The following is a 27,026-nucleotide window of genomic DNA, read 5'->3' as shown; positions in this document are numbered from 1 at the left end:
GAAAGAAAGAAAGAAAGAAAGAAAGAAAGAAAGAAAGAAAGAAAGAAAGAAAGAAAGAAAGAAGGAAAGAGAAAGTGGGTGCATTTGGGAAAGGGTGCTGCTACTAATGGTGACTGACAAGGAACACTATTTGGGTTCCCCAGGGAGACTCCTATTGGGAGATTAGTATGCAGGGCATTTTTCAGGCAGTGCCCCTGGCATGAATGGGCTTGTAGGAGCTGATGGAAGCAGGCTTGGACAGAGACAGAAACTGAGCTGGGATCCTGGGCCCCAGCCAAGCCCATGAGGAATGAGCTCAGTTTTTTAAATTCACAATTTCTGAGCATAGTTGTGATATAAATTCTTGCAGTGAACAAATTCACTTCTAGAAATTTATATCACAATTTAGATATCACAATTTCAGATATCACAATTTATATCTGAAGTAAAGAAAAATCTTTGTAGGTAGCAGTCTTCAAATATAATAGTAGCTGGGAATTCGTGGCACATGCCTTTAATTCCAGCACTCAGGAGACAGAGGTAGGCGATTTCTGAGCTACAGGACAGCCTAGTCTATAGAGTTAATTCTAGGATAGCCCTACCCAAAGAAACCTGTCTCTAAACAAACAAACAAACAAAAACCAATCAAAATAGTAAAAGCTGGGAAATTATTTTATAGAAGGTGAATCACAAACTATGGAACACCCCTCAGTGGACGTTTATATAATTACAAGCATTTATTCAGCAATTCAGGGAAAATTTGATGTACAGTTAAGTAAAAACCCAAGACATTAAATGGTATATACTGCATGGTTATGTAGATTGCTATCTTTAAAAAAAGATTGAATTACAAAAATAACATGATATACTCAGAATGAAATCTCTTTTCCCACCTCAGGCATGATGGCCTTGCGTGGCCTCTTGCCTACAGCCAGCACCAGCCTCTGCTTTACTCCTCCTCTCTCCTACTTCCTCCCCAACTACCAGGTACAGGGACTCATAAACACAGGCCACATCTCCCTCTTCAGTCCAGAACCTGTGGAGAAAGGCCCTGTGGCCCCAAAGTTAATCTATGAGATGTGACCTTTCTGCTCATCTACTGCTGCTCCCTCACTGCCTCGCTGATCCCTTGCTATGGCCCCTTCCTGCCCCAGGGCCTTGGCACGTGCCACACTTGCTGCCAGGAAATGTGTGGACTCCTTAGCTGAGTAAGTTCCCTGTGCCCATATCCCTGGCTTTTCTTCACAGCACTTCCCATCCACAGTCTTCCTTTCTGAATACAACCCCAATCCTTTGAGCTTTCTCTGCTGCATCCCTTCTTCTTAGCACACAGTAGATGATCAGTAAACATCTGCTGAATGAAATCAGGTAACTATTGGAAGGTGCTGGGGGCTTCCTGTTTCCAGTGTCTCTTCCTCCTAGACTTGCAGCAGAAGCTAACAGCAGGTATGCAGCCGCCGCCAGGTGACCCATCATTTCCCTCGTGCCCTCCTGTGCACAGTGTGTCCTGGGAGGCAACACACGGAGCCAAGTGGCTGAGAACTGACTTCTGGAAGGTCAGGTCTGGCTTACCACCCACAGCTGTGCAGCCCTGGGAGAATAATTTTCTCAACATTCACTTTTTTTTTTTTTGTCAGAAAGAGAAGGATAATACTAGGGGCAAACTAAACAAAAGGATGCTGGTAAGGCACAGGCCTGCTCTGGGGGATCCGGCAATAGCAGCACTTAAATTCCACAATGGCCACATAGGGGTCTTGGTCTCTTTCACATTTACAAAGGGGACTAGCTGGCATGAAGCTCATAGTCTGTTAGCTTCAATACCTACAGGGGAGAAACTGGGGCAAAGAGTACAGTGCTTGCCACAGGCAAGAGCCCCAATACCATCTCTTCAAGACTGTGTCAATCAGGATGGTCTGCATGGCTACCCACAGGGGCCACAGCCTCTAAAAGTCCCTGTGCAAGGCAGGATATAGAACCACCTGACCAACCACCTAGAACTCACCTCTTGGGAATGAGAACTGCAGTGTCAGAAGGCAGTGCACTGGCTGACAGGGCAAAGGCTGCTTCCAAGCTGGGGCTTCACAGGGCTTCTAAGCATGGATGTGTCAGAGGCTTGGCTGAATGTCCTTGGGGAAGAGCTGATGTGAGGGCTGCGAGCACAGAGCAGAGGCTGGGAAGATCTTAGACACAGCAGCAGCCTTCAGAGCACCCTGCCAGTGCCACAGTGACGGTGCGGAGGCCCTAACACCATCACCTGCTGTGTGAGCACTTACCTGCCCCTGGAGCACTGCACAGCATAACTGTTAACAGCTGCTGCAGTGCTCACAACAGAGGAGCCAAGGGATGATGGTGGTTGGGCCTGGCAGTGGGGATGAATCTGAGGGTCATTTAGGGATTCCCTGGAAAGTGGCCAATAGGACCACCTGCTCCTTGGCTTTGTCTGCATTTATAAGGTCACTTTAGGTATCTGTGCTAATGGACTCCACTGACTTTTAAAAACAAGGGAGTTTTCAGTAGTCATGGCTTTGCATCAAAACTTCAGAGATCAGCTGGGTGTCCTAGTAGACACCTGTAATCTCAGTACTTAGGAGGTAGAGGCAGGGGGACCAGGAGTTCAGGCCAGCCTGGGCTATAAGAGATCATTTAATTTCACTCCTTCCTCTTTATAAAGTAACTGCTTGAGAGAGAGAGTTCACGAATGCAGGCTACTCAGAGCAGGGCAAGCCCCAGGCAAGAGGAGGGCTGCTTTGGATGTGTGTTTGCTGGAAGCACACGCAGCTGAGAGCAGCTCTGGCTGTGGAGTATGGGAGCCCGCAGCTGGGATGGAATGCCTTCTCTTTTAGGAAGTTGCTGGTACTATTTTCCTTCTCTGGCAGGAGAGAAAAGGAGCTTGCAGTCCCAGGAGCCGCTTTAGCTGCCAAGCCTGGCTGGGGGGCTGCAGATGGGATCAAAATTCATCCCGAAGCTGAGAGGGTCTGTCCATGCCAAAAAAGGATGACTGCCTCCCATGCAAGTCCCGCTCCCGCTTCACAAAGGCAGTGAATGAGGAGACACAGTTTCCAATGAAGTGGTCAGCCTGACCAAGGATGTACAGGTCAATCTGGGCCACCTCAGGCTTCAGGCTCACGACCTTCACCTGTAGGGAGGAAGATAAAGAGCATTAGCAGGTGCCTCAGGCCAAGGTCAGATGAGCCAAGGCCAACAGGCCACACTCTTTAACATTCCTCTCCTGGCTGATGTATCAAACAAAAAGATTGGGGTGGCAAAAGATGTGGGCTGGTGTCTTCGAAGCATGCATACTTGAGCCCTGTCTCCAGCCCAGCTCCCTCAACACCGCTCTTGCTGGTGTCCTTCTTGTTTTCCCTACAATTCGCAACTCGTTCAAAGGTTTCCCAGGCTTGGAGGTGTACTCATGTTTACAGTATGACCGCAGCAGGCACAGGGTCCTGGATTCCACTCCCAGCATCAATCTTCCCAAGAAGCTCTTCAAGCTAGCTCATGTGCTGCCTGCTTGGCTTCCCTCAAGCTGTAGATGGGAGTGAGGAGCATGCAGCCACCTCATCCTGCTGCCTGGATGCCCTCCTCTTTCTAGTAGTCCCCCAGATCCCATGTCCTCTCCAATCTACCAACCTATGAGACCTCAGTCACTTTCTGTAAAGGCCTACCTCTCCCTGGGCCTGACTGACCTCAATGGACTCTTCGCTGTCCCTTACTGCCTTTCTTGGTCTGGTCACTACAGAACTGTCATAAGAAACTTCTGAGACACCCACCTCCCTGCTGCTATCCAAACTGCATACCCTTTACAGGCACCCTACAGATCTTTTGATAAGGATGGCAAATCATCCATGCACCTGATAAGGCCTGCTGAGGCTGGCTCTCCCATCACCCAGTCCTTAGAACTCCAGATGCTGTCTGCCAAACTCCCCCTCTCTAGTTTCTCCTCAGGACCTTTACACATACTGCTCTTTATGGGGTGTGCTGGCTAGTTTTATGTAAAGTTGACACATGCTAGAGTCATCAGAGAAGAGGCTTGGAGCCTCAGTTGAGAAAATACCTCCAAAATGCCTCCTTGGGCTGTAGGCATTAGTGACTGATGTGGGAGGGCCCAGCCCATTGTGGGCAGCACCCTCCCTGGGCTGGTGGTCTTGGGTTCTAATAAGAAAGCAGGCTGAGCGAGCCATGGCCTCTGCATCAGCTCCTGCCTCCAAGTTCCTGCCCTGTTTTGAGTTCCTGTCCTGACATCCTTCAGTGATGAAGTGTGATGTGGAAGAGTACGCCAAATACTTTCTCCTCAACTTACTTTTGGCCGTAGTGTTTTGTCACAGCATCTAGCTAAGACAACTAAACCTCTTCTGACCTGGCTAACTCTGCTAACCCTTCGTTTCTCAAATTGTGTGGCACACTTTGGGGATGCCCTTCCTAATGGCCACCAGGTCAGTGCCCTGTGCTCTACTCTTGGAGCCCACCACCTCCACTTGGAGCACATGGCTATTTCTAACTCATACTCCTCAGGGCTTGTTAGCACTGTGCCCGGCTGCACCTGGGCTGGACCTGCATTGCTCTGCTCAGTCTCAGGGAACACGGGTTGGATGAGCCCTGTCCTGGCTCCCGCGTGCCGACCCACAGAGTCTTCTCCCAGTCTAGGATGTGACCCTGAAGGCAGGACCGCATCTCACTCATTGGGTTCCCAGCTTAATGGTGTGAAGCTTCGCTCACTAGCGGGGCTGGCAAGGTTGCTCTGTCAGAAAAATACCCAGTTGGATCCACAGAATGTATATTTAAAAATAAAAATCAGTGCTGACATGCTTGGTGCCTTTAGTCCCAGCACTTAGGAGGCAGAAGCAGGCAGAGCTCCTTGAGGTCAAAGCCAGCTACAGCTACACAGTGAGACTCTGCTGGCTTTTTTTTTTTTTTTTAAAGTAAGCTAGCCTATTGGTGTGTGCTCAAAACCCCAGCACTGGGAAAGAAGATAGGCAGTTCCTGGGGCTTGCCATCTAGGCAGTTTGGCCTACTTGGTGAGTTTTAGATCAGCGAGAGATCTTGTTTAAAACGAAAGGTAAATGGTACCTGAAGTTGTTCTCTGACCCACCCCACAACAAATTTGTACATGTGTATGGACATAACACACACACACACACACACACACACACACACACACACACACACACACCTCACCATCAAAAAGGAGAGGAGAGCAAAATGTGAGGTCACGGGAAATGGGGCTGAGGAGTGGGGGTGGGGCAGGAACACCAGCACAGGAACAGAAAGTAGGCAACATCAAGAGGCTCAAGGCCTAACCAGCCAGTGCATCAGCCCTAAAGCTCATGAAAACCCCCTGGGACTCTCCATGCTTCAGCTCCATGCAGGTGAGGAGGTGGGCAGAGTTGCCTGAAGTGCTCTGCTCTTTGGCCAAACTTTCTGACATTAAGAGCCTTGCTGCCTGACTTGTTAAAGACACTATCATTTTAACCTTGGCCAAAAGTCCCCAAACAATCCCACCTACTCCCTAAACTTAACTGCTCTGTCACTCCAGACACAATGGGCTCTGGGACCTCTTAGTTAATTCTGCCCCTTCTGGATAGACTTCCTCATCTACAGCATGCAGGGGTAGAGTGAGAGGGCCCTGAGGCCTCTCAGCTGATTTTCTATCTAGGAAATGGGCAGGGCAGACCAGAAGGCACTGAGCCCTCACTTCCTTGATGGTGGGGTCCCTTTTTTTCAGGGGATGGAACACGTAGAAGGACAGAAAGGTGGCCTATGACATAAGGCCAGTGACTCCCAATGTCTGCCTTTCCCCCTTGATTTTAAATATTCATATTAGTAAAATAAATATCCACCTATCTATTTCTAAATATCAGAGTCTTTGGTCAAACTTGGAAACACCTTTACATAAGTCCTTTACAGCCTCTAAATTATTTTGGTCACATATTTTTTTAAAAAATGTTTCCACTGTCTTCTTCTTAGGCCTGCCGGCATCTGAGGTCCTCAGTCACTCCGGTCTTCTGAATGCTCAGTAGTCACTCAGCCACCACCACAGAGACAGACTCACTCTTCACCAGATGCTCCTTGGTACTGTAAACATCCTCCAAGCAAATTCTGCTGCTGGGCAGCACTTCCTGAAAATGTCACTAAGCACAAAAGATCTTCCCCTTCATTTCTGGTACTAATGAATGGTAACTTAGTGAACATTGCTTTATACTGGGAGATGTCATAATTTCTTTATGAAAACATCTCTACAATTGATGTCAGAGACAGGTGCTCTTTGGTCCCACTCTATTGATGAGGAAACATAAGCACAGAGGGGTCAGATTACGTTTGCAAGGCTTCACAACGAGGAGAATTTAAGTCTCAAGCCCGGTGTGACAGTGCAGGCCTGTCGCCCAGCACTTGGATGAGGCAAAATAATCAGGATCCTGTTCAAGGTCATCCTCAGCCACATATTCTGTTTTTTAGCCAGTCCAGGTTACATGAGACCTGACCCTGTCTCAAAAATAAAACGAAACCAAACCAAAACAACAATAACAACAACAAAAAACAGAGTATATGCTCTTAATGGCTCATCTATTGTGGATCCCATCTTAGAGTTCACGATGTCCTTATTCAACAAAACATCTGCACTGTGTATCCGGCACTGACCTGGACACTGTAGTGAGAGACAGGTGACAACCTCTAGAAGTCAAAGTACCACAATAAACCCCAGAGGAAAAAAGAGTGGGTCTATATTAGTCTTATGTGACCTAGAAGCCTCAAGGAAAGGAAGAGCCATGGGATGCTCAAGCAGGGACTCATGAGCTCCTGGAGTGGGATGAATCTGGAAAAAACGTCTAGAGATGTTAGGAACCAGAGAGGCAAAGGGCTGGTGGGGGAGGAGTCAAGAAGCAGGTACTAGCGTTGTGGGACTAGCTGCCCCTCGCTCCCTTGTCTCTATTCCCTCCTCCCCTGCTCCCTCTGGGCCAGGCATACCTTCTCTCTGAAGAGCTGCTGGATCTCTGGCACATAGCTCTCGGAGTCTGTGGCGATGTAGACCGACCTGGCATTCACCGCCTTCACCCAAAGCCTCACAGCCCGCTGGATTTCCTTTAGGTCAGGGAGGCACATGGTCGTGGTGAGGGGGATTGCTGTGCTGCGGCTGTAGCCCACACACTGAGGGGAAGCCATGAAGTGTGATCCTGCAGTCCCATCTTTCAGCATGGCACAGGCATTCTTCTGCAGGGAGGAGTGGAGGGTGCAGAGTTAGAGAAGAAGCTGTCTTGAACCCCAGCACAGGGATCAGTAAATGGAAACGGGCTATAGAGATGCCTAGCACTCCAGCACTCTCTCATATTTTGTGTGTGTGTGTGTGTGTGTGTGTGTGTGTGTGTGTGTTTGTGTGTTTGTGTACTGAACCCAGGGCTTTGTGCATGCTAGGTAAATGTTCTACCACTGAGCAACACTCCTATACCTTACTATATACGTATTAATAGCATTAAGGTACGGGGGAGGTTGGTCTGTAATCTTAGCACCTGGGAGGTGGAGGCAGGATCAAGAGGTTTTAAGGCAAGCCTTGGCTACACAGTGAGTTTAAGGCCAACCTGGGCTACACAAGACACTGGGGGCAGGTCCATAACAGAACCACAACACTGGTTATTTCTGAGTGGGGCTGCAGAGCATTTTTCTGCTCTTTGTGATCTGGGACTTGAGTGGCATTCAGCACGGCTGATAAGGAAGGCTTATCTGATTCCTGGTACTTGTCATCACTCCCCTGAGGCACATGTTTGCTATGGGTTCCAGAGATAGGCTTTATCTGGCTAAGGTGGGTCCAGGCTATTTTTGACCAGTTGTGAGTTCTTCTCATGCACCTGACTTTTATCAAGCTTTCTTACCCTCTAATGAGATGACTGCATGTTTTTCTTCTTGGGGTATTAAGACAGTGAATTTAATTCCTGGAATAGGCTTTGCTTGTTAATGTTTCACTTTGGATCTGCACTTCTATGATTATCAATGAAGAGATTTTATCTGGATTGGTTTAGGTTACATTTATTTTTTAAAAAAGCATAACACACACACACACACACACACACACACACACACACACACACACACACCCGTATGCATGTGTGTGCACTCGTACAGGCACACACTGTTTGGTAGTGCTAGGATGGAACCCAGAGCTTTGTGCATGCTAAGCAAATGCTCTACCACTCAGCTACATCCCCAGTCTTGAACATTTTATATCTTTCTATGTTCCAGGAAAGCACAGAGGCGGGCTACTTCTTACACATGTATGAACATGACTAGATCATTCACAAAATATCATGAGCCTGGATCCTCTTCTTTACGGAGGGTCTAGGGAAAGTCTAGGGGCTAATTATGAGACTACCCCATCAATTAACCACTCATCATGTGTGGTGATAGGAGTAAGACGCCAGCCTTGTCTACACTAAGCAGATGCTCTACCACTCAGCTAGCTCCCAGTCTTGTTAATGAACATCACCAAATTTTTGCTTCAGAATTTTTCACTCTTCAATTACATGCATCTTTTAACACATCTATTTATCTCCCTAGGTAAGTGAAAGAGACTGTCCGTGTTGGTTCTGATGTTTTGCATGAATGGTAATCTGATGAGGTTTTTACAAACTGACACAGACTCTAAATCCTGGGAGGATGACAACACTGTCACTTTTGAGGAGTGCCACTTGGTTGCGATGGTCCCCTCCCTTTCTCCCCCACACCCCCAAGACAGGGTTTGAAACTTGCTCTGTAGACCAAGCTGCCCTCAAACTCACAGAGATCCACCTGTCTTTGCATTCCTGACTGGCCTCAGACTCAGAAATCTGCCTGAATCTAACTCCTGAGCATTGAGGTTAAAGGCGTGCACCACCATGCAGGCTCCACAGTTCACTTTCAACAGCAATCTACTGGCTAACCACTGAATTAACGCAGAGGAGTCCTGGGCCAAGAGCTCCTCTTCTAGCTTTTTACCTAGCTTGGGATCTGACTTAATGCCTCAGTTTACACATCTGCAAACACAAGGGTACAAACGGCAGCTGCTGAATGCTAGCTTTCCAAGCAGGTGTTCTAGATAGACAATTCTGATGTGTGCTGCAGTGGTGAGATCATGAGATATAGTCCAGACTTGGTGGTGGAGTTGGCTGTCTCTGCTCTAGGCTGAAACTTCCCACCAATCACTACAGGCTTGGGTTCTGCTTAGGCAAATGTCAGCCAGAGAGAGGAAGAGGAAGTTACCCAGTCGGAGCCAATTCGAAGATGAATGCCCACATAGGGGCGGATGAGGTGGGTGCTGATCTGGGCCTCTCCTGTGCTCACCATCTCATCAGACCACACCATATACTTCTGGAGTTCCCTGTGTTCCTCCAGGACGGGGAACTGTGCTGGGGCACCTGGCAGTGCGAGCACTGGATGTTCCTTTGGAGGAAATCTAGGTATAAGATGGAAAAAGGGGAAGTCACATAGAATGCACAAAGAGCCCTGCTGCCACCCCCACAGGGAAAAAAATGGCATTGCACCATGCCCCAGAGACCCTGTGGGAGGCCCCTATAACATGCAAGAGACACAAAGGTTGTGAAATCTCAACGGGCTGATAAGAAACCTTGGTGGAGACAGCAGGCACAATATGCAATACTGTTCCCGCCACATGGAATTTACAACCTTCTTTGCTTGTTTAACAATTAAAAATTTACAGTAGAGCATTCCAACATTTTATATATCATGCTGGCTTCCAATCTGTGGAGTGGCAGTTCATTTCAGGGTGGGGTGTCTGGAGCCAGCCTTGCCCTTTTACCCACATGGCGGGACTGAGACGTGAAGCTGCTTACACAGACAATGTTGGTCCACTCACAGGGACTGTGCACACGGGATTAGGCAAGTCACTCAATACTCAGCAAATACTGACTGTCTATGTCAGGACCCAGAAGAATGAGGCCAGCCTGGTCTCTACCCTCATGAGGTATACCAAAGGTCTGCAGATAATCCCAGCACACCCTCTCAAGACTCTTTCCCACTACACAAAATCCTTTCTACAGTCTTTCCACATACATCTTCTCTTCTGCTAGACCAGGCTCCAGTGGCAGTGCCTTCTGTGTGCCACAACCAGTGCTTGGAGCACGTGAAGGCGCAGTAAGCCAAAGTAAATCTGTGTTTCCTCTTCAGCTCAACCCAGACCCCAGTCTAGAAATATAAAGCTCTTTGCTACTCAGGAACTCAGAATGCACTTTCTGACTCCAGACTTCAGCATCCAAATATCTGCCCTATCCACTGAAATCCCTTCTAGATATTACAAACTAAGCAAAACCACTCTGGAAAGGTTGCAGTTAGTTTCTCATGAAATCAGACATGCAATTATAATGTGACCCAGTGATGGCACTTGTGGGTACTTACCAGGGCAACGAAAACTTGTATTTACACACAAACAGGTACACTAATGTTCACAGCAGTGTTACTCTAGCTGCCCTAAATCGGAAACAACCCAAATAGAAACAATACCATATCCACACCATGAACCAGTCCCAACAGGGCACAAACTCTATGATTCCATTTATATACTTTTGAAAGGGCAAAATGGAGAAGAGGCTAATGGCTGCCAGGGATGGTATATATTTAGGGAGGCAGGTTTAGTAATACACTTGCAATATAAAGATATTTATATTGAAAGAAGTACTCAGTATCTTAACTGTGGTACTGGATATTTAAACCTACACAAATTACACATAACTAATATACACAAACATAGACAAAGTTGTGTATAAGTAAAAAAAAAAAAAAAAGGCAATTTGAATAAGATAGGACGGCATCACTGTCAAGATCCTGGCTGGGATACTGAAGTCAAGGGTACCTGACAAGATCTCTCCAAACTGTTTATCACTACTGCATGTGGATCTATGATCACCTAAAAATATTTCAAATAAAAATTATAAAAGGGCTGGCACAATGGCCAATGGGATAAAGGTGCCTACCAACCAGGCCATATGACCTGAGTTCAATTCCCACGACCCACATGGTAGAAGGACAGAATCAATGCAGGAAGTTGTCCTCTGTGTGCTGCCCTTCCAAACAAATGAATAAATGTAATGAAAGTAAAACTAAAACTGTAAAAAAAAATCATGAATATTGTAAACCCTAAAACAAATATGGAAAATAATTCATATGCCTGTGGCCTACATCAGCAGGTGCTAATATTGTATTTTGCTTCAGAGTTTAAAAAATATACATATCTAGGGCTAGTGAGATGGCTCAGAGGGTAAAAAGGTGCTTGCCACCAAACCTGAGTCCCTAAGTTGGTTCCCTGAAATTCACATGAAAGCAGGAAAAAACTAACTCCATTAGTTGTTTTCCGACACACACATATACCCCAGAGTAAGTGAAAAACATTAAATGAAAGCCCTACCTCACTATCTCTTTTCCTTTTATTTCCTTTTATCTCTATTCCTTTCTCCCTGAAGACATGTTTTCATGTATAAGTCCATCCATCCATCATCCATCCATCCATCCATCCATCCATCCATCCATCCATCCATCCATCTATCCATGCCTTAGTTCCTTGTTTGTATAGCAGTGCTGAGAACAGTCTTAACTCATAAGGCCATCAGAAAACATAGCTACATACTTAAGGTATACTGCATGATGTTTTGTATGCAATGATCAGCACAGTCAAGCTAGTTAATATACCCATTTAGAGGGCTATTGAGAAGGTTAAATAAATAGAAGAAAGACCTCTGGAGCAGTGGTTGGCATACAGAAAGATCTTACAAAATTCTGGGCCTCATCATCATGTTGCATAAACCTAGTTCACCTTTTTAAAAAATTAGCTTTACGCCATGCGTGGTGGTGCACGCCTTTAACCCCAGCATTCAGGAGACAGAGGCAAACAAAAACAAAAACAAAACAAAACAACAACAAAAACACTTGCTGCTCTTGCAAGGGACCCAGGTTCAATTTCCAGCTTCCACATCAGGCTCTGAGTTCAAGGCCAGCCTGGTCTACAAAGTGAGTTCCTGGACAGCCAGAGCTACACAGAGAGATCTTGTCTCAAACAAACAAACACAAATTAATTTTATGTTTGATGATTGAATGATTTTGATCATGGAGATCACAGGATCATGATGACATCTCTTGAAATTTTTCAGTTTGCCTGAGTAAATCCTGTGTTGGCTGGTGAGACTGTTTCATTCTCAACTTACACTGCCAAACTGCAGTGAACCTGCCACTCATTCTAGACATGGACACGAACACATTATTCAGCAAATGCCTTCCAAGCCAGCAGATGGGTAACCACTCCCAGGCTCAGCTCCTTGTCCTCTGCATGCTGACATGCTCAGCAGCCATCATCTGTGCTGCCAGAACTGGAAAACACTAAGGACAGTGGCCCAGCAGTCTCTTCATCATGAATTCCTCAGATACTGGTCAGAGGCCTAAGCCCTGGAAGCAGCAAGCGTTCCTCCACAACCTGGCTTTGTATGATGCCTGGCTGGCTGCACTGTTAACTTTGTGTTTATACGTATATACATGGCAAGAATGCACTGAGTCATAGTATGTGAAAATCAATTGCTTTATCTACATAAACTCGTTTAATCCCACAAGAGCCTCGTGAGGAAAATGTGCCTACTATTATCTTACCGAAAAAGAAACAAAGAGGCTGAATATCATGCCAAGGCACAGGGTGGGAGGTGGTGGGGTAGGGTTTGCATTCAGGCCATCTGCTTCACTGTGGTTTTAGTTTTTACTTTTAAAGATGTATGTGTATGTCCATGTGTCTGAGTGTATGTATGTGTTTGCATGTGCTCGTGGAAGACAGAAGATGCCAGATCTCCTGAAACTAGAATTAGATAGGTAGTTGTAAACTGCCTGATGTGGGAGCTGGAAATTGAACCTGGGTCCCTTGCAAGAGCAGCAAGTGCTTTTTTTTTTTTTTTTTTTTTTTTTAAATCCCTTTTGAGATATGGTCTCACTATGTATTTTTGGCTTTCCTGGAACTCATTATGTAGACCAGACTGGCTTTGAACTCACAGAGATTACCTGCCTCTGCCTCCTGAGTGTTGGAAGCCACCATGCTGGCTCAGCCAGAGCTCTTAACCAGTCCTATTAGCTGTGTTCTTGACTCCTAAATCTTACTCTGATTTTTTTTTTTTTTTTTTTTTGCTCCTCCTAAGGGAATATAAGGCTTACTTCTCTGAGCTGCAGTTCCTAGCACAGGCAGCAGGTGCTGTAAATATTTTTAGAACTGAATGTGAGTGATCAGGGGCTTTATAAAAATCTCAGGACATGCTGATGGCAGTGGGTAGAGAGAGGAGGAAGAAACTGATAGTACCTGAGAACCCTACTATGGGCCAGGCTTGAGGCTAAGCTCATTTTAGATGTCCCCTCAGGGCCTTCTGAAAGGAAAACAGGTTTTCTGATCTGATGGATGGTGATTCACTAGGATAAATTGGGATTTATGCCCTTCCTGTTCTCTTGGGAAGAGCCTGGAACTGACCCTTGGTGAATTCCAATTTTGGAATGTTTATCCCTGTGCCTTGGACCTGGGCCAGCACAAAGCTGTCCCAGTAAGACAACATCAGCTGTGGCTCAAAAGGCAATTAAACAAGAGGTCAAGACTCAGCTGCTCACTCCCCTCAGTGAAGTCTGAGAATGGATCAAAAAGAGAGCTGGAGGAGGGTCTTGGTTGCAAAGAAAACCTGACCAGCTCTACCAGCTAACCTGACATTCACTCTAGGTCAGTCTTAGCCCAGCCAGTATTCCCCAGAGGAGGGCTGGCTTTCCTGCTACTGGGCTTAAACAACCTCAAGGGTAATCACTGTCACACCCTGGCTACTGAGGTCCTCAGGGCTCAGCAAACATTTACGGGACCAGTAGATGATGCCAGGCTGAGTACAGAGGACAAAGGGGCACAAACAAGGGACGTCCTACTCTCAAAGTCTCTGAAAGGAAGGACACTTTCTCTCCTGCTCTTTGCATGGGAACTCCAGGTTGGCCTTCAGCTTATCGACTCAGCCCTATAGGCCCTGGCAATCACATACGACCTCTGTGTTTTCTCAGAGAGGCTGCAGTCTAGGAGAATGGGCAGCAGTATATTGCACTTTGGATGTGAAATCCCTTTCAAAGGCTCATGTGTTGGAGTTTTGGTCCCAATACAGCATTGCCCAAAGCTCCGGAAGCTGATGGACTCACAGTTGAATGGACTTTTAGGAGGTATGGCTTAGTTGGAGAAAGTAGGACACTGAGGGAATGCCCTTAAAAGTACTGTCTTGTCTATGATCCCTGTTCCTGGCTCCTTTCTGCTTATTGTCCACCAAGTGAGCTGATTTATTCCAATTGCTCCTGGCCATAATGTTGTGCCTCATTACAGGCCCGGAAGTAACAGAACCAAGTGACAGTGGACGGAAGCTCTTGAAACCATGAGCCAAGACAAATCTTTCCTTCTTCGTGTTTTTTTCAGGTATTTTGTCACATTGACAAAAAGCATACCATATACTCAGACACCTGCTCTTTATTCATGAGAATTTCAACATGATGGTCCACATACTTCCAAGAGTAAAGAAACATACAACTTCATCGGCTAAACTGAAGCTCTATCACAGGATTTGTACTGAGAACCAGCAGAGCTGGAAGGATCCTGTGAATCCATGCGGTGGGAGACAAAACAGAAAAATGGCTAATTAAACTGTGGCATTTGGCCTTAGAGGGAGTGAGATTCAGACACATGTTTCAAAACGACAAGCCTTGAAGACAATATGCTGTGTGAACAAACACTAAACAGGCTCCTACCCGGCTGTCCATCCAATGCTGGAGGCTCCTAGGATAGGTGAGTTCATAGTGAAAGGGGGATCATTTACACCAGAGCAGGGGAAGTGGGGAGTGAAAATTAGTCTTTACTGAGAAGAGCTCAAGCTGAGAAGAGGAAAAGCTCTGGAGATGGATGGCTGCAAGGGCTGCACACAGTGATGTGCTCAGTGTGACTGAGTTGTGTGTACAATGGTTCTTATAAAGCTCACTAAGCTAGATAGGTGTGGTGGTGTGTACTTGTAATTCCAGCACAGTGAGGCAGAGGCAGGAAGAGCACTGGAAGTTAGAGACCAGTCTGGTCTACATAGTGAGTTGCAGGCCAGAACTTGTCTTAAAAACACAAAAACAAACAACCTCACCCCCCAAAAAAAAACCCAAAACAAAACAAAAACCTTCATTAACATAAATATACATAGGTATAATGCTAGTCACTCTTTTGGATCCTTATATTTTTATGTTTGAAAATGACCTCATAGGTGATCATGGTGGCACACACCTTTAATCCCAGCACTTAGGGAGGCAGACTGCTTTGAGTTCCAGGCCAGCCTGGTCTACAAAGTGAGTCCAGGACAGCCAAGGCTACACAGTGAAACCCTGTCTCAACAAACCGAAACAACAACAACAACAACAACAACAAAAAAAAAAAAAAAAAAAGAAAAAAGAAAAAAATTGACCTCATTAGCATGACTATTTAGAAGTCCAAGACCAGCAACACAGCAAGTTTAGTTAATATATGTAGAGTGTATATGGATATAAAAATGCAGGAGGAAAGCCAGGAGGAGGTGGCGCACATCTTTGATCCCAGCACTCAGGAGCATAGGCAGGTAGATCTCTGGGTTCCAGGCCACTCTGGTCTACAGGGTTCCAGGAGAGTCAGGGCTACACAGAGAAACCCTGTCTCAAACAAAACAAAACAAAACAAAACAAAAACAAAAACAAGAAATCTCAAAAATATCTAGCCTGTTGTGGATAGTCTAGACCACTCATTCTAAGAAATTAAATGTTAACCTGGATTTGCACTTTGTATAGCTGAGATTTCATATAGAAAATAAAAAACAAGCAAGCAAGCAAATAAACAAACAAAACTAACCAAACAAAAAAAACTCCCAAGCCAGCTAAGCCCAACTAACCCACAGGTGAGCAGTAACTACTACATGGCTATCAGGCCAGAACACTTTGCTGTGGCTTACTTTGAAACCAACTACTACCCACTCTATACCAACCACAAGGCTTTCTGTCCCTCGACAATAGCATGCTTGTGGATCTTTGTGACATCCTGCCAACGACTACCTTCCTTCCATTTCATCATGGAATGCTTCCTTCTGGATCCGAGTATGGCTGGTTCCTTCTTATTCTTCAAGTCCATGCCATCACCAAATATCATATCCTCATGTCCTTCACAGACCTTACCCTTCTGCAGTTGCTCTATGGAAAAGTTTACTCAGTACCTCCCCCATTAGACGCTGAGCTCCGTTGGAGCAGAAGCCTCATCTGCCTTATCGTAATCCCCAGCACCCAGAGCAATGTTTGACTATCAGCTACCTAGAGAACTCTGACTTCTTCAGACTACCCCTTTATATCATCGACTTTCTCCCCAAACTGGACCATAAGCACAAGTTTAAGTTCTCACATAGTTCTTTTTTTTAAAAGACTGATTTATTTACGTATACGAGCACTCTACTTGCATGTATGCCTGCATGAGAAAAGTGAGCATCAGACAGAAAAGGGCATCAGATCCCATTATAGATGGTTTTGAGCCACCATGTGATTGGTAGGAATTGAACTCAGGACCTCTGGACGATCAGCCAGTGCTTTTAACCACTGATTCATCTCTCCAGCTCATCACATACTTCTTACAACTAGGCAAACTCAAACTAGATGGTGGAACAATGAATATGTTTGAGTGATATTCCCCAGCTGATGTGCCCATGCACTGAGCACCACCCCATCTCTGTCCGTGAGGATCAGTACTTTGTGAGGCTCTTTGTGATATACTTTTGGTGCTGCTTTTAGTGTTGGTGATGCATTTTTGTCCTAACACATTATCAGTGGAGATGAACCTTATATTTATAACCCTTAGCCAATAGGCTGAGGAGAGCTATCAGGGATAAATCTTTACCCTCTGCCTACCTTCTAGCGATGCAATGCTGCTTGTCACTCAGACTGAAGGGGGAGAACCCAGCAGGTGATCAAATGGGAAAGTGCTATCTGGGATCAGCAATGAAGGAGATTAGACCCTCAGCTGAGTAGCCTAAGTGGCTCCTATACTAGCTGGAAAGAAAAGCTCCAGAACAGAACAGGCTAAAAACAGTGCAGCTAAAAGCACGGCGACTTAATGCTACACAGTAAGCCAGATGTGGTAGCTCTACTTTCCTAGTTATGTCAGCTCTGGGGAGGCAGCGTTGGGAGAATCAGAAGTTCAGGGACATTCTTGATTACACAGTGAGTTTGAGGTAAGCCTGGGCTACAGGGAAAAACCCTGTCTTAAAAAAGGAATGAGTTTTTTAAAGTTAGATTGTACAGCTCTGCTACTTCAAGCTTCACGACTGTGGCCAAGTGATTTCACTCTTTTCTGCTTTTACAGTTTTACGTGTACATTGTAGATGACAATACCACCCCAAAGATTCATTAATCCTGAGTTTAAACCTACCAAGACTTAGGAACAGTGTGGTATACAACAGGCATGAAATATGTGTTAGCTCTTACTATTTTAAAGATTCACATGCAGAGCTGAGCTGGCCATGTAACAGCTCTACCAGCTTAGATAAGTCATTTAACTTCACTGAGCTCAGCTTCCTTCTGTAAAACTGAGGACTCAAAGAGTGGGTAGTTCAGTGGTAGAGGGCTTACCTATGTGTATCAGGTCCTGAGACTAAACCCCAACATTCTCAAGATGAAAGTGATAATAACAGCCATTTTGTGAAATTTCTTATAGATAATAATTAAAATAAAGCATGTGAATGACAAGTAACTGGTTGCTTATTATGTACTATGTACTTTTATAACAGGAACCAAATACTTTAGTGCTCTTTCCCTTAAACCAAGGTGGAAACTGGAAGCGGAGACCTGGAATGGTTTCTCAGTCTCCCAAGAAAGAGGCTGGGTCAGAAGTCACACCAGTGCTCATACCTGTCTTCACTGAAGTCTACTGCTGGCCTACTAAATGTTAAATTAAGTGCATGACCACCCTTGATTTACATGTTCCTCTTAGTCCTTAACCTGCTCTGATTACTTTTTCCTCTCCTCCTCCTCCTTTCTTCCTCTTTCTTCTTCTTCTTCCTCCTCCTCCTTTTTCCCCTCCAAGGTAGGGTTTCTCTGTGTAGCCCTGGCTGTCCTGTAACTTTTCTATAGACCAGGCTGGCCTCGAACTCAGAGATCTGCTTGCCTCTGTCTCCCAAGTGCTGGGAGTAAAGGCCAGTGCCACCATGTTTGGTTTTCAATCTGACTTCTTTTGTGGTGGTGGAGTAGTTCTACGGACACACCTAAGGTCTCATACATGCTAGGCAAGGTCTGGAGCAGCCTTCATTCTGACATCTAAACCCAGGCTTTTTGCTGCCGTGCCAGAGCATCAACGACAGATTTCCCCCATTAAGGTTTATCAATCTGACTACACTGTGGTTCTCCAAAGATCAGGGCCAGGCTGTCCTCATTTTTACATACTCCTTTGGCCTCTGAATACTGTGTCTCACACATGACAGACGCTCCATAAATATTTCACAGCTTGTGCCTGTGTCCTGCTAACCTATTTTTCAAATAGGGCCTATGGCACACAATTAATAAAGCCTAGCTAGTAATTATGAGGGTGACATCACTTCTCAGTCTGCACCTGAGCTCTTCTCCAGGCACTGCTTCCAGTTTTCACCTTGTTAAGAGGAAGACAACAGGGGAGCGATTCTCACGCCTGGAGGAGGAAATCGACGTGCATGTGACTGAACAATGTTCTTTTTATGACATCCCTTATCAGCCGAGAAACTCTTGCTCAACCTTGGGGCAGGTCAACATCCTCGCTGTGTCAGGCGATGAGATGCAAACAGATCACACAGGATCCCAAGTTCAACAGACGGAACACAGTGCTTGCACCTTTGGTCTCTTACAAGAGGGTGGGGTTGAGAGAGAAAGGTCCAGGAAAGAGCTAGATTCTCCTTAGCCGCTGCCTTCCTAAACCCAGTACTGCCATCCCCACCAAGTACCTCTGGATCCATTGTTCTTTGTAGGAGGTGCTGAAGGAAATGCCTGTGAACAGCTCCGACTTATTGAAACTCACATGAAACTGGTCCCAGAATGGCCCAAAAGGATTTCCTTCCTGCAGAAAGAGAGTGGTTGGTGGAAAGCTTACTCAACAGGAGGGAAACCTACCTGGAGATGAGGCCAAAGAACTGCAGAGAGGGGCCTTGGGAGATAGATGTTGTGGCACCTGGGACAGCATTCTTACAGAATGGTCTCTCTGCTGGGGGCTGAGGAGAGGGATTGAGCTTCTGTTTTGACTTCCAGCAGTGTTTGAAGGAATCTGTCCTGGAACTATGAACCAGAGCAGGGGCTCTCTACCTTCCTAACACTGTGACTCTTTAATACAGTTCCTCAAGTTGTGGTGTCCCCCAACCATAAAATTACTTTTGTTGCTACTTCACAAGAATAATTTTGCTACTGCATTGAATTATAATTATAATGTATATTTGTGTTTTCTGAGTCTTAGGTGACCCCTATAAAAGTCATTTGACCCCAAAGGGGTCATGACCCACAGGTTGGGATCCAGTGAACTAGAGCGTTAAGAGGCTAATTCAGCACACTACTTTACAAGATGGAATTAAGACTCACAGAAGCTAAGATCTGTGCCCAAGGTCAGACAATTGGTAAGGGCAGTGCAGGGGGACACAAGCTACAGCCGTTCTCAAAATGTAGCTTTTTAACCACTTGTCCCAGAAGAGAACTGGGCCGTGTCCTATTTACAGAGAGCCAGAAATGCACGCGTCAACTACTTATCCACAAAAGCTTCTCATCTACACGCTGACTAGTGGGAGAACACTCAGGTTAAGAGCGGACAATAAGCCAAGTCACACCATGCTGGCTGTGTCTTCTCTATACCACGAGGACATGGGCAGCACCTTCCTCATAGTCTGAGGAGTAGAGGACTGAATACGCATCCAGCTGCTGACATGGGGACTGCCATACCGGCGCTGCTCACTATTACTGGCAGCACCTCAGTTCCCAGGTGCTCTTACGTGTGGTCTACTCTCAGTGAGCCAGCTAGAAACAAAACCACAAAGAAGCACAGCAAAGGTGACACTGCTAACAAGTGCCAGAAACATACCACACCCCCATCTTTCTCCACATATTGCTACCATGAAGCCTCAAGGGCCGAGAGGACACAGAACAGGATCTACCTTCATGGGGCATGTCTTCTTATCAGGACTTCGCTGGGCTGCCACCTCAAAACAGTATGCCACCCGTTTCTCGGGCGGCCAGTGGGTGGGTGCCAGCTTTTCCATGAAGTCCTCCAGGCTGATAACTCGATGGTAGGCTCGGAGAGGCTCCAGCTTGAAGTACTTCTGGTAGGGCACATGGAGCTAGAGGAGAAAAAGAAGGGCACCCCCATTACTAAAAACTGTATATGCCAAGATCCGGACTATGTGATAAAAGAGGCCTGTACTGGGCTTTGAACAGACCTCAGTGTTGGAATGCCTGCCAAGGATGCATAGATGTTAGGCTTCATCCCCATCACAGCAGCCACAAATGACACCAAAGTTAAGACAAAGACAAACTGAGAGAAACTATCTTCTAGCTCAAGAACAAACAGCAGCATCTGTGGAGTTCAAAATACCCGGCAAGTGGTGTGATGAACGTCTCACAACAAAGAGCGCCCTCAGAAATAGTTACAAAAAGGTAGACAGCAACTGTAATGGCTTCACTTCTCTCATAAGAGCAGAATTTTAATGTAAACTCTCATCATTGAAACAAATGTAGAAAACTGAGCCCTTAGTACATGGCTGCTGGTAGAAGTGCCAGCTTTGAAGCAGCTACTTGGGGTCCATGCCCACAGAACAACATGCTCCTTCTGTGGAAGGTATTTATTCTAAGAGGCTCTGGGACTTGCTACAGGAGATGTGGACAGCAACATTCGCTGACTCAGTGGAAGCACAGGAAAGAAGCAGGAGTCATGTCACAAAGTCCATGAGTGTAGTTACCTCCAGGGGAGAGAGCCCAGGGTTAGCAAATTTCTCATCGACTTTACCAGCAATGCTTTGCTTCTTGTCCTAACAGAAAAGCCAGGCATGCGTGTCATCAGAAAAACATGAACAGTGGTGCATGCACGTAATCCAACCACTCAGAGATGGTGGTGAAGAGCAGGAGTTTGAGGCCAGCCTGGGCTTTATGAACTTCTGTCTCAGAAAATAAAAATAAGAAAGAAAAATAAAAATAGAAAGGATGAAGCAAGAATGTGTTCCTGAGATTCTAGTGTTCTAGTCAGGAGGGCTCATGGATGTTGGTTATATTCATCATCAAAATTTTTTAGATTTGTAAAAAAATTCTGAGCCAGTTTTGATGTATGTCTGTAATCCTGGCACTTCAGAGGTTGAGGCAAGTTAATCAGGAATTCAAAGTCACTCATACCTATATATACTCATATATAGCAAATTTGAGGTCAGCCCTGGGCTACATGAGCATGTCTCAAAAAAATTAAATCCACCAGGCAGTGGTGGCGCACACCTTTAATCCCCATGATTGGGAGGCAGAGGCAGGTGTTTCTCTGTTCATGGCCAGCCCGGTCTACAGAGTGAGTTCCAGGCCAGCCAAGGTTACACAGAGAAACTCTGTCTTGAAAAACAAAACCCCACAAAACACCCCCGCCCCAAACTAAGCCCACAAAACAAAAAGAAAACTAATTTAAATATACTCTTAGAACACCATGAAACAAAATTTGGATTCTATCACATAGGTCAGGCTTTCTCAACCATATCCCAATAGATCAGGTGCAGTAAAAAGGTTGCAGAGTTGAAGAGATGTAGGAAATTCTGTTTTAAAATGGATTCTTTACTGCAGCAGGTCTTCTTAGGGCCTTTACTGTGCTATTGAATACTCTCAAACTAAAAGTTTGGGACAATGGGAGTTGGGAATAGCATTTCTGAAACTAGAAAGAAATTTTTAGAGATATGGTCTCACTATATAGCTGTAGTTAGTCTGGTACTTGTATATACCAGAAAAGCTTACTGATAGAAGCTAAAACTCAGACTGCAGCCTAACTCAGCCACTTCCTAATTGTATAGCCTGAGCAAACTACTTAACTTTTCTGTGCCTCCATCTCCTCATCTTTACAAGAACCTGTGGTGACTGGCTGCCTCTCGTGATGAGGACTGAATGGGTTGTATGTAGATCTGAATGGCCCCAGCCCCCAAGTGCTAGACTTACAGGCCTTCATCACCACACTTGGCAAGGTTTGCCTTTTTGTGAAGAATATGCTGGCAGAGGAGAGAATGCACTGATTAGTTAACGTTAGAAGAGGGAAAGGAATTGTGAAGCTACTATAATGAACTTGAATTTATTTGTTCACAAATGCATTATTTATTTGTTAGGTTTATTAAAAAAAATTTTTTTTGGAGATATTCCCATGTGCTAAGGATGGACTGACGCTCAAAGTAATCTTCCTACTTCAGCCTCCTAAGGGCCATAATTATAGGCAAGAGCCACCACACCCAGCTTATTAAGCGTGCAGGTAATATGTACATACCTCCCATACCTCTAAGGGAAAGATGAAATGGTCTAGACAGGTACAAGATACCAAAGAACGTGAAGCTGAGGCTTTGAAAGCTGAGTGTGTATTCAGGAGGAGCTTTCAGGATGAAATCTAGGGTCCCAGCTTGGTGCCCAGATGAATGGAGATGGGATAATATACTGAGGCTGGAATTGCAGATGGTGACACATTTTGTGGGCAAAGATAGTGAGTTCAGTTCCAGCTTTCTGAGTCTGTGATATCTGTGACAACTTAGCAGACTTGAGTGTCTAAGAGTAAGAAACACGAGCATGTGGTTAGAGAGGAGTCTCTACCAGAGGTATACTGCAAGAGTAAGAATAGTGATCGCCACACCAGTCAATAGGAACCCACAGCAAAGTGAGGTAATGGTAACAGCAGCAGCGGTAGTTCACTGAATGCTGAGCTAGTGCTGCACTCAGCCTTTTACAAGGATCAGCGCATCTGACTCACCTGAGCCACAGAGCTAATGTCAAACAGAGGGAAGGCATACACCAGCAGAACCATGGGTGAAGAGAGGAGCCCCAACCAAGGCACAAAAAAATGGTACCTTGCTGAGGTCAGGACAGAAGCAGGAATAACCAATGACCTGCCAGGGGAAGAGGGAAGTTTAGGAAGAGGAGAGGCTCATAGGACCAGGAGCTATTGAGTGGTCAGGTAAGACACAGCTTGAGAAATAAACCTTGATTTGGCAATTCTGAGATCCTGGTGACCTCAGTGAGAACAATCACTTTAGGAAGGGGAAGCTCACTTGAGACAGGCTGAGAAACCCATAGGAAGTAAAGTGGAAACTCAGTATGACACCTGGCTGAGAAGGCAAGGATACAGCAAGCCAGCAAGCCAGCAAGCTAGAAGCTATCAGTGAAGCCAAAGGAGCCAGATCAGAGGATCGCAGAAGCTGACAGCTTCCTGTGTCCTAGGCTCTGTGTACTGAGGAGCTCAGCCGATTTTAAGAGGAAGGCATGAGGCACAGTCAAGGTATTTACTGTCAGTAACCCATTCAGTCCTCATCATGAGAGGCAGCCAGTCACCACAGGTTCTTGTAAAGATGAGGAGATGGAGGCACAGAAAAGTTAAGTAGTTTGCTCAGGCTATACAATTAGGAAGTGGCTGAGTTAGGCTGCAGTCTGAGTTTTAGCTTCTATCAGTAAGCTTTTCAGAGACAGGGATGCAGATTGGTGGTAAAACATTTCCCTAGGATTCATAAGACCTGGATACATTCCCTAGCACTGCAAGGGAAGGGGAAGCCTCTCCAAAAGAGGTATGCATGCAAAGGAGAATATAGACAAGGCATTGGAATGAAATACAGGGTTTTGTTCATGCTAAGTCCAATTTTAATAAGTAATTATACTTTTAAAGTCAATTCATTACATATTTAGTTCCTACATCCAGGTCTCTAGGCACACAGTGAACAAAAGGAAACACGGGACTGTTGGAAGACACAGAAAACAAGCTAAGTATCAAAGGATACACATGCTCAGGGAGCCACTTGATGGGATGAGGCAGCACTGGACCCAGACTGTTGTTGGTGCTGGTAGCCTTTGACATATTATTAACTAGCTCGTGCCTCCATCTCTCTTTTAAAATTGATAATAGAACTTGTCACCTATTATTGACCAATAGGTTATATATAAGGTAAAGTGAATCGGGACTGAAAATGGAGGATCTAGTTTCAAGACACAGTCTCTGAAAGTAGACAGTCTTGGGGTTGAATTCAAGTTCTACCATGTACAGGCTGTACAATCTTGGGCAAGTTACCTCACCTGTCCAAACCTGGGTTTTCCTCCAGGATGAGCTGTGGGAAAGGTAAACTAATCCTCATGCAGTGTTCAACAGTGCCAGCACAAAAAAATAAGGTCTGCTATTTCAAGGAAGGAAAGTTTAAGTAAAGAACAGGGCAAGCCCAGAGTGGAAGAAAAACCCAGAGGCCTTGGAGTCAAGCAAGTCAGCAAGCACGGGGAAGGGTTGACAGGGGCCAAAGTTAGCAGAAGTACTCACATTGGTGAAAGGAGGCTTGTGATGCTGGTACTCAATCCACGGAGGTACAGCCAAGGTGCGGTTCAGCAGCTTTGCAAATGCCAGAGAGCCCAAGAAGTGATCAGCCTGGTTCCCAAAGCGCCCTGGAAACAGTACATTGTGGGTAGAGTGGCCTGGGGCACTAATGGCACGGTGTTTGAAGGGCTCACAAACGTCTGCATCCAAGACTGGGGAGGGCCAAGTCACCAAAGTGAGCTAGTTAACCCTGGCATGTAAGAGAAAGTCTAGACTCCCAAGTATAACATTCAAGGCTCCATAGATCCTGTTCCTTCTGCCTCAGCCACTCTAGGTTCCATGCTATTTCCCTAACATGTTGTATAATCCCTACTCTACCTGTTGTCTTTGCCAGGAGCATCATTTGACCTGTCTCCACTTACTTGCACATGAAGAGGGTGATCCTGATGCCTCATTTGCTAAGATACTTTAAGCAACTCCTATCCAGTTCTCTTGCTCTCAACATGGAGTTGAGTTACCCTACCCCCCCCCCTTTTTTTTTTTGAGGCAGGGTCTATGTAGTCCTGGCTCTCCTGGAACTTGCTCTGCAGACCAGGCTGTCATTGAACATGTGTGACAATCTTCCTGCCTCTACCTCCTCCTACATGCTAGGATTACAGCTGTGAAATCAGATTATGTATTTATTTATGTGCTGGGGATTTAACGCAGGGTCTCAATGAATGCTGGGTAAACGCTTTACTACTGAGCCATAAACATCACTTCGGCTATTTACATTTGTTATTTTCCCTCAAATGTCTTTTTTCTTTTTTTGGCTTTTTGCATTGGCTGTTTATTCAGCCTGTGAATGCTTCTAACAAAGGTCTATCTGATTTGGGGGGAGGGCAGGGTCTCACTTTGGAGCCTGGGCTACTCTGGAACTCTCTCTGTAAGTCAGGCTGACCTTAAACTCACAGAAATCCACCTGTCTCTGGCTTCCAGTGATGAGATTAAAGTTGTATGCAATCATACTTGGCTATCATCAATATGGGATCCATATCCATCCATTCCACAAATATTGTAAGGCCACAGTGTGCCAGATATTATGTTAGATGTTACAACATAAAATCAAGAAGGATTATGACCTCTGCCCTCAAGGTACTTGGTTCTAATTCAGGTTAGGAGACACTAAACCAGAAAACAAATTCATTTTGATAGGTTTTGATGATTTCAAGAAAAAAAAAATGAAAAAATTTTGATGATAGGGTGACTAGGGTAATGGACTAAGGTCAATGGAGTCCTCTTTGGTGACACTTATGTTGAGACTTCAAGGATGAGAAGGAGAGGGAAGAAATTAGAGAAGGGTGTTCCAAGAATGAATAACTCATAGACCTTTGTGTTTGCAAGGGACAGACAGCAGTTAGTGTGCATGTAGCTGGAGAGCCAAGGGAGAAGGGCTATGAAGACCAGAGTGGAGCCAAATCTTGCAAGATTATGGCCATGATCAGCTATAAAAGCCACTGAAGGGTTATAAGAAGGGAATGGATTTTACAGTGATGATTCACTACCTGATTCAAATTGCATCTCGACTTTTTTTTTTTCCCCCGAGAAAGGGTTTCTCTGTGGAGCCCTAGCTGTCCTGCCTGTCCTCAAACTCACAGAGATCCACCTGCCTCTGCTGCCTTCTGAGTGCTGGGATTAAAGGCTTGCCTCACCATGACCGACCCTAGACTGGTTCTTAAGAGTCCTTGTTACTTTTTATTACTTCAGTTTTTTTTTTTAAATCATCTTGTACCGAATTATGCATAAATTTTTTTTAAAAACTTTTTTTTTTTTTTAAAACGAAGGACCTATAAGGGTATGCATGAAGTTTATCTGTCTCAGCCACCAGTAACTAGCACAGAGGACAGCGCCTGGGACAAAAAAAAAAAAAAAAAAAAAAAAAAGAAAAAAAAAAAAAAAAAAAAAGAAAAAGAAAAAAAAAAAAAAGGTGACACGTAAATTATTTGCTGAATTGCTGAATGAATGTAAGCCATGAGACTGCGCGGGCAAGTCTTGCCGTACAAATTCCATTTACTGGTCTGAGTCGGATTAGACCTCGAATGAGTCACTTAACTTCTCCCGAATGGCAAGTTGAACACCAGTGGCTCCTCTGTACCCGTGCAACTAAGGCAGCGAAGAGCATGCTCTGCCAGGCTCTGGAGGCCTCTCCTGGACCTGACAAGGCGTCTCTGAGCGCCTCAGAGAAGTGGCTCCGCCTCCCCGGCCTCAGTTTCTCCACTTAGGCAGAGGGTTCCGGAGGCCTTACCCATGCAAGGACAGTAGAGCAGGTAACCGGCCAGGTCCCAGGAGCCCGCCGACCGCCCCCGGAGCGGCAGCGGCAACAACAGCAGCAGGAAAAACGCCCGCAGCAGCAGGTGTGGCGGTGCCCACGCGGCGGCGCCCATGTCGGCGGCAGAGCCCCAGAGCGCGGCGGCCGGGAGGCGGGGAGGGGGAAAGGAGAGGCGCGAGTAGCCGCCCCGCTCCCGGCGCTCCCCGCGCGCCGCCCGCGCGCCGG

The 27,026-nt window shown here is 45.7% G+C and overlaps 1 protein-coding gene across 1 annotated transcript; it reads right to left on the bottom strand.

Moving 5' to 3' along the window:
- Positions 1–633: 633 nt before the first annotated feature.
- Positions 634–27,001, bottom strand: Pofut1 (protein O-fucosyltransferase 1). The gene is made up of 7 exons (XM_055618023.1): positions 26,778–27,001; positions 24,500–24,621; positions 20,139–20,321; positions 18,948–19,060; positions 9,205–9,397; positions 6,943–7,185; positions 634–3,115 (listed from the first exon to the last, which is right to left on the bottom strand). Exons 1-7 carry the CDS (start codon positions 26,914–26,916, stop codon positions 2,927–2,929), a joined length of 1,182 nt encoding a protein of 393 aa, XP_055473998.1. The 5' UTR covers positions 26,917–27,001; the 3' UTR covers positions 634–2,926.
- Between the last annotated feature and the right edge of the window lie 25 nt (positions 27,002–27,026).

The sequence above is a fragment of the Psammomys obesus genome, unplaced genomic scaffold (genome assembly GCF_907164565.1).
Source record: "Psammomys obesus unplaced genomic scaffold, mPsaObe1.curated_primary_1811, whole genome shotgun sequence".
Lineage (NCBI taxonomy): Eukaryota > Metazoa > Chordata > Mammalia > Rodentia > Muridae > Psammomys > Psammomys obesus.
This window is presented reverse-complemented; position numbering and strand designations above follow the sequence as displayed.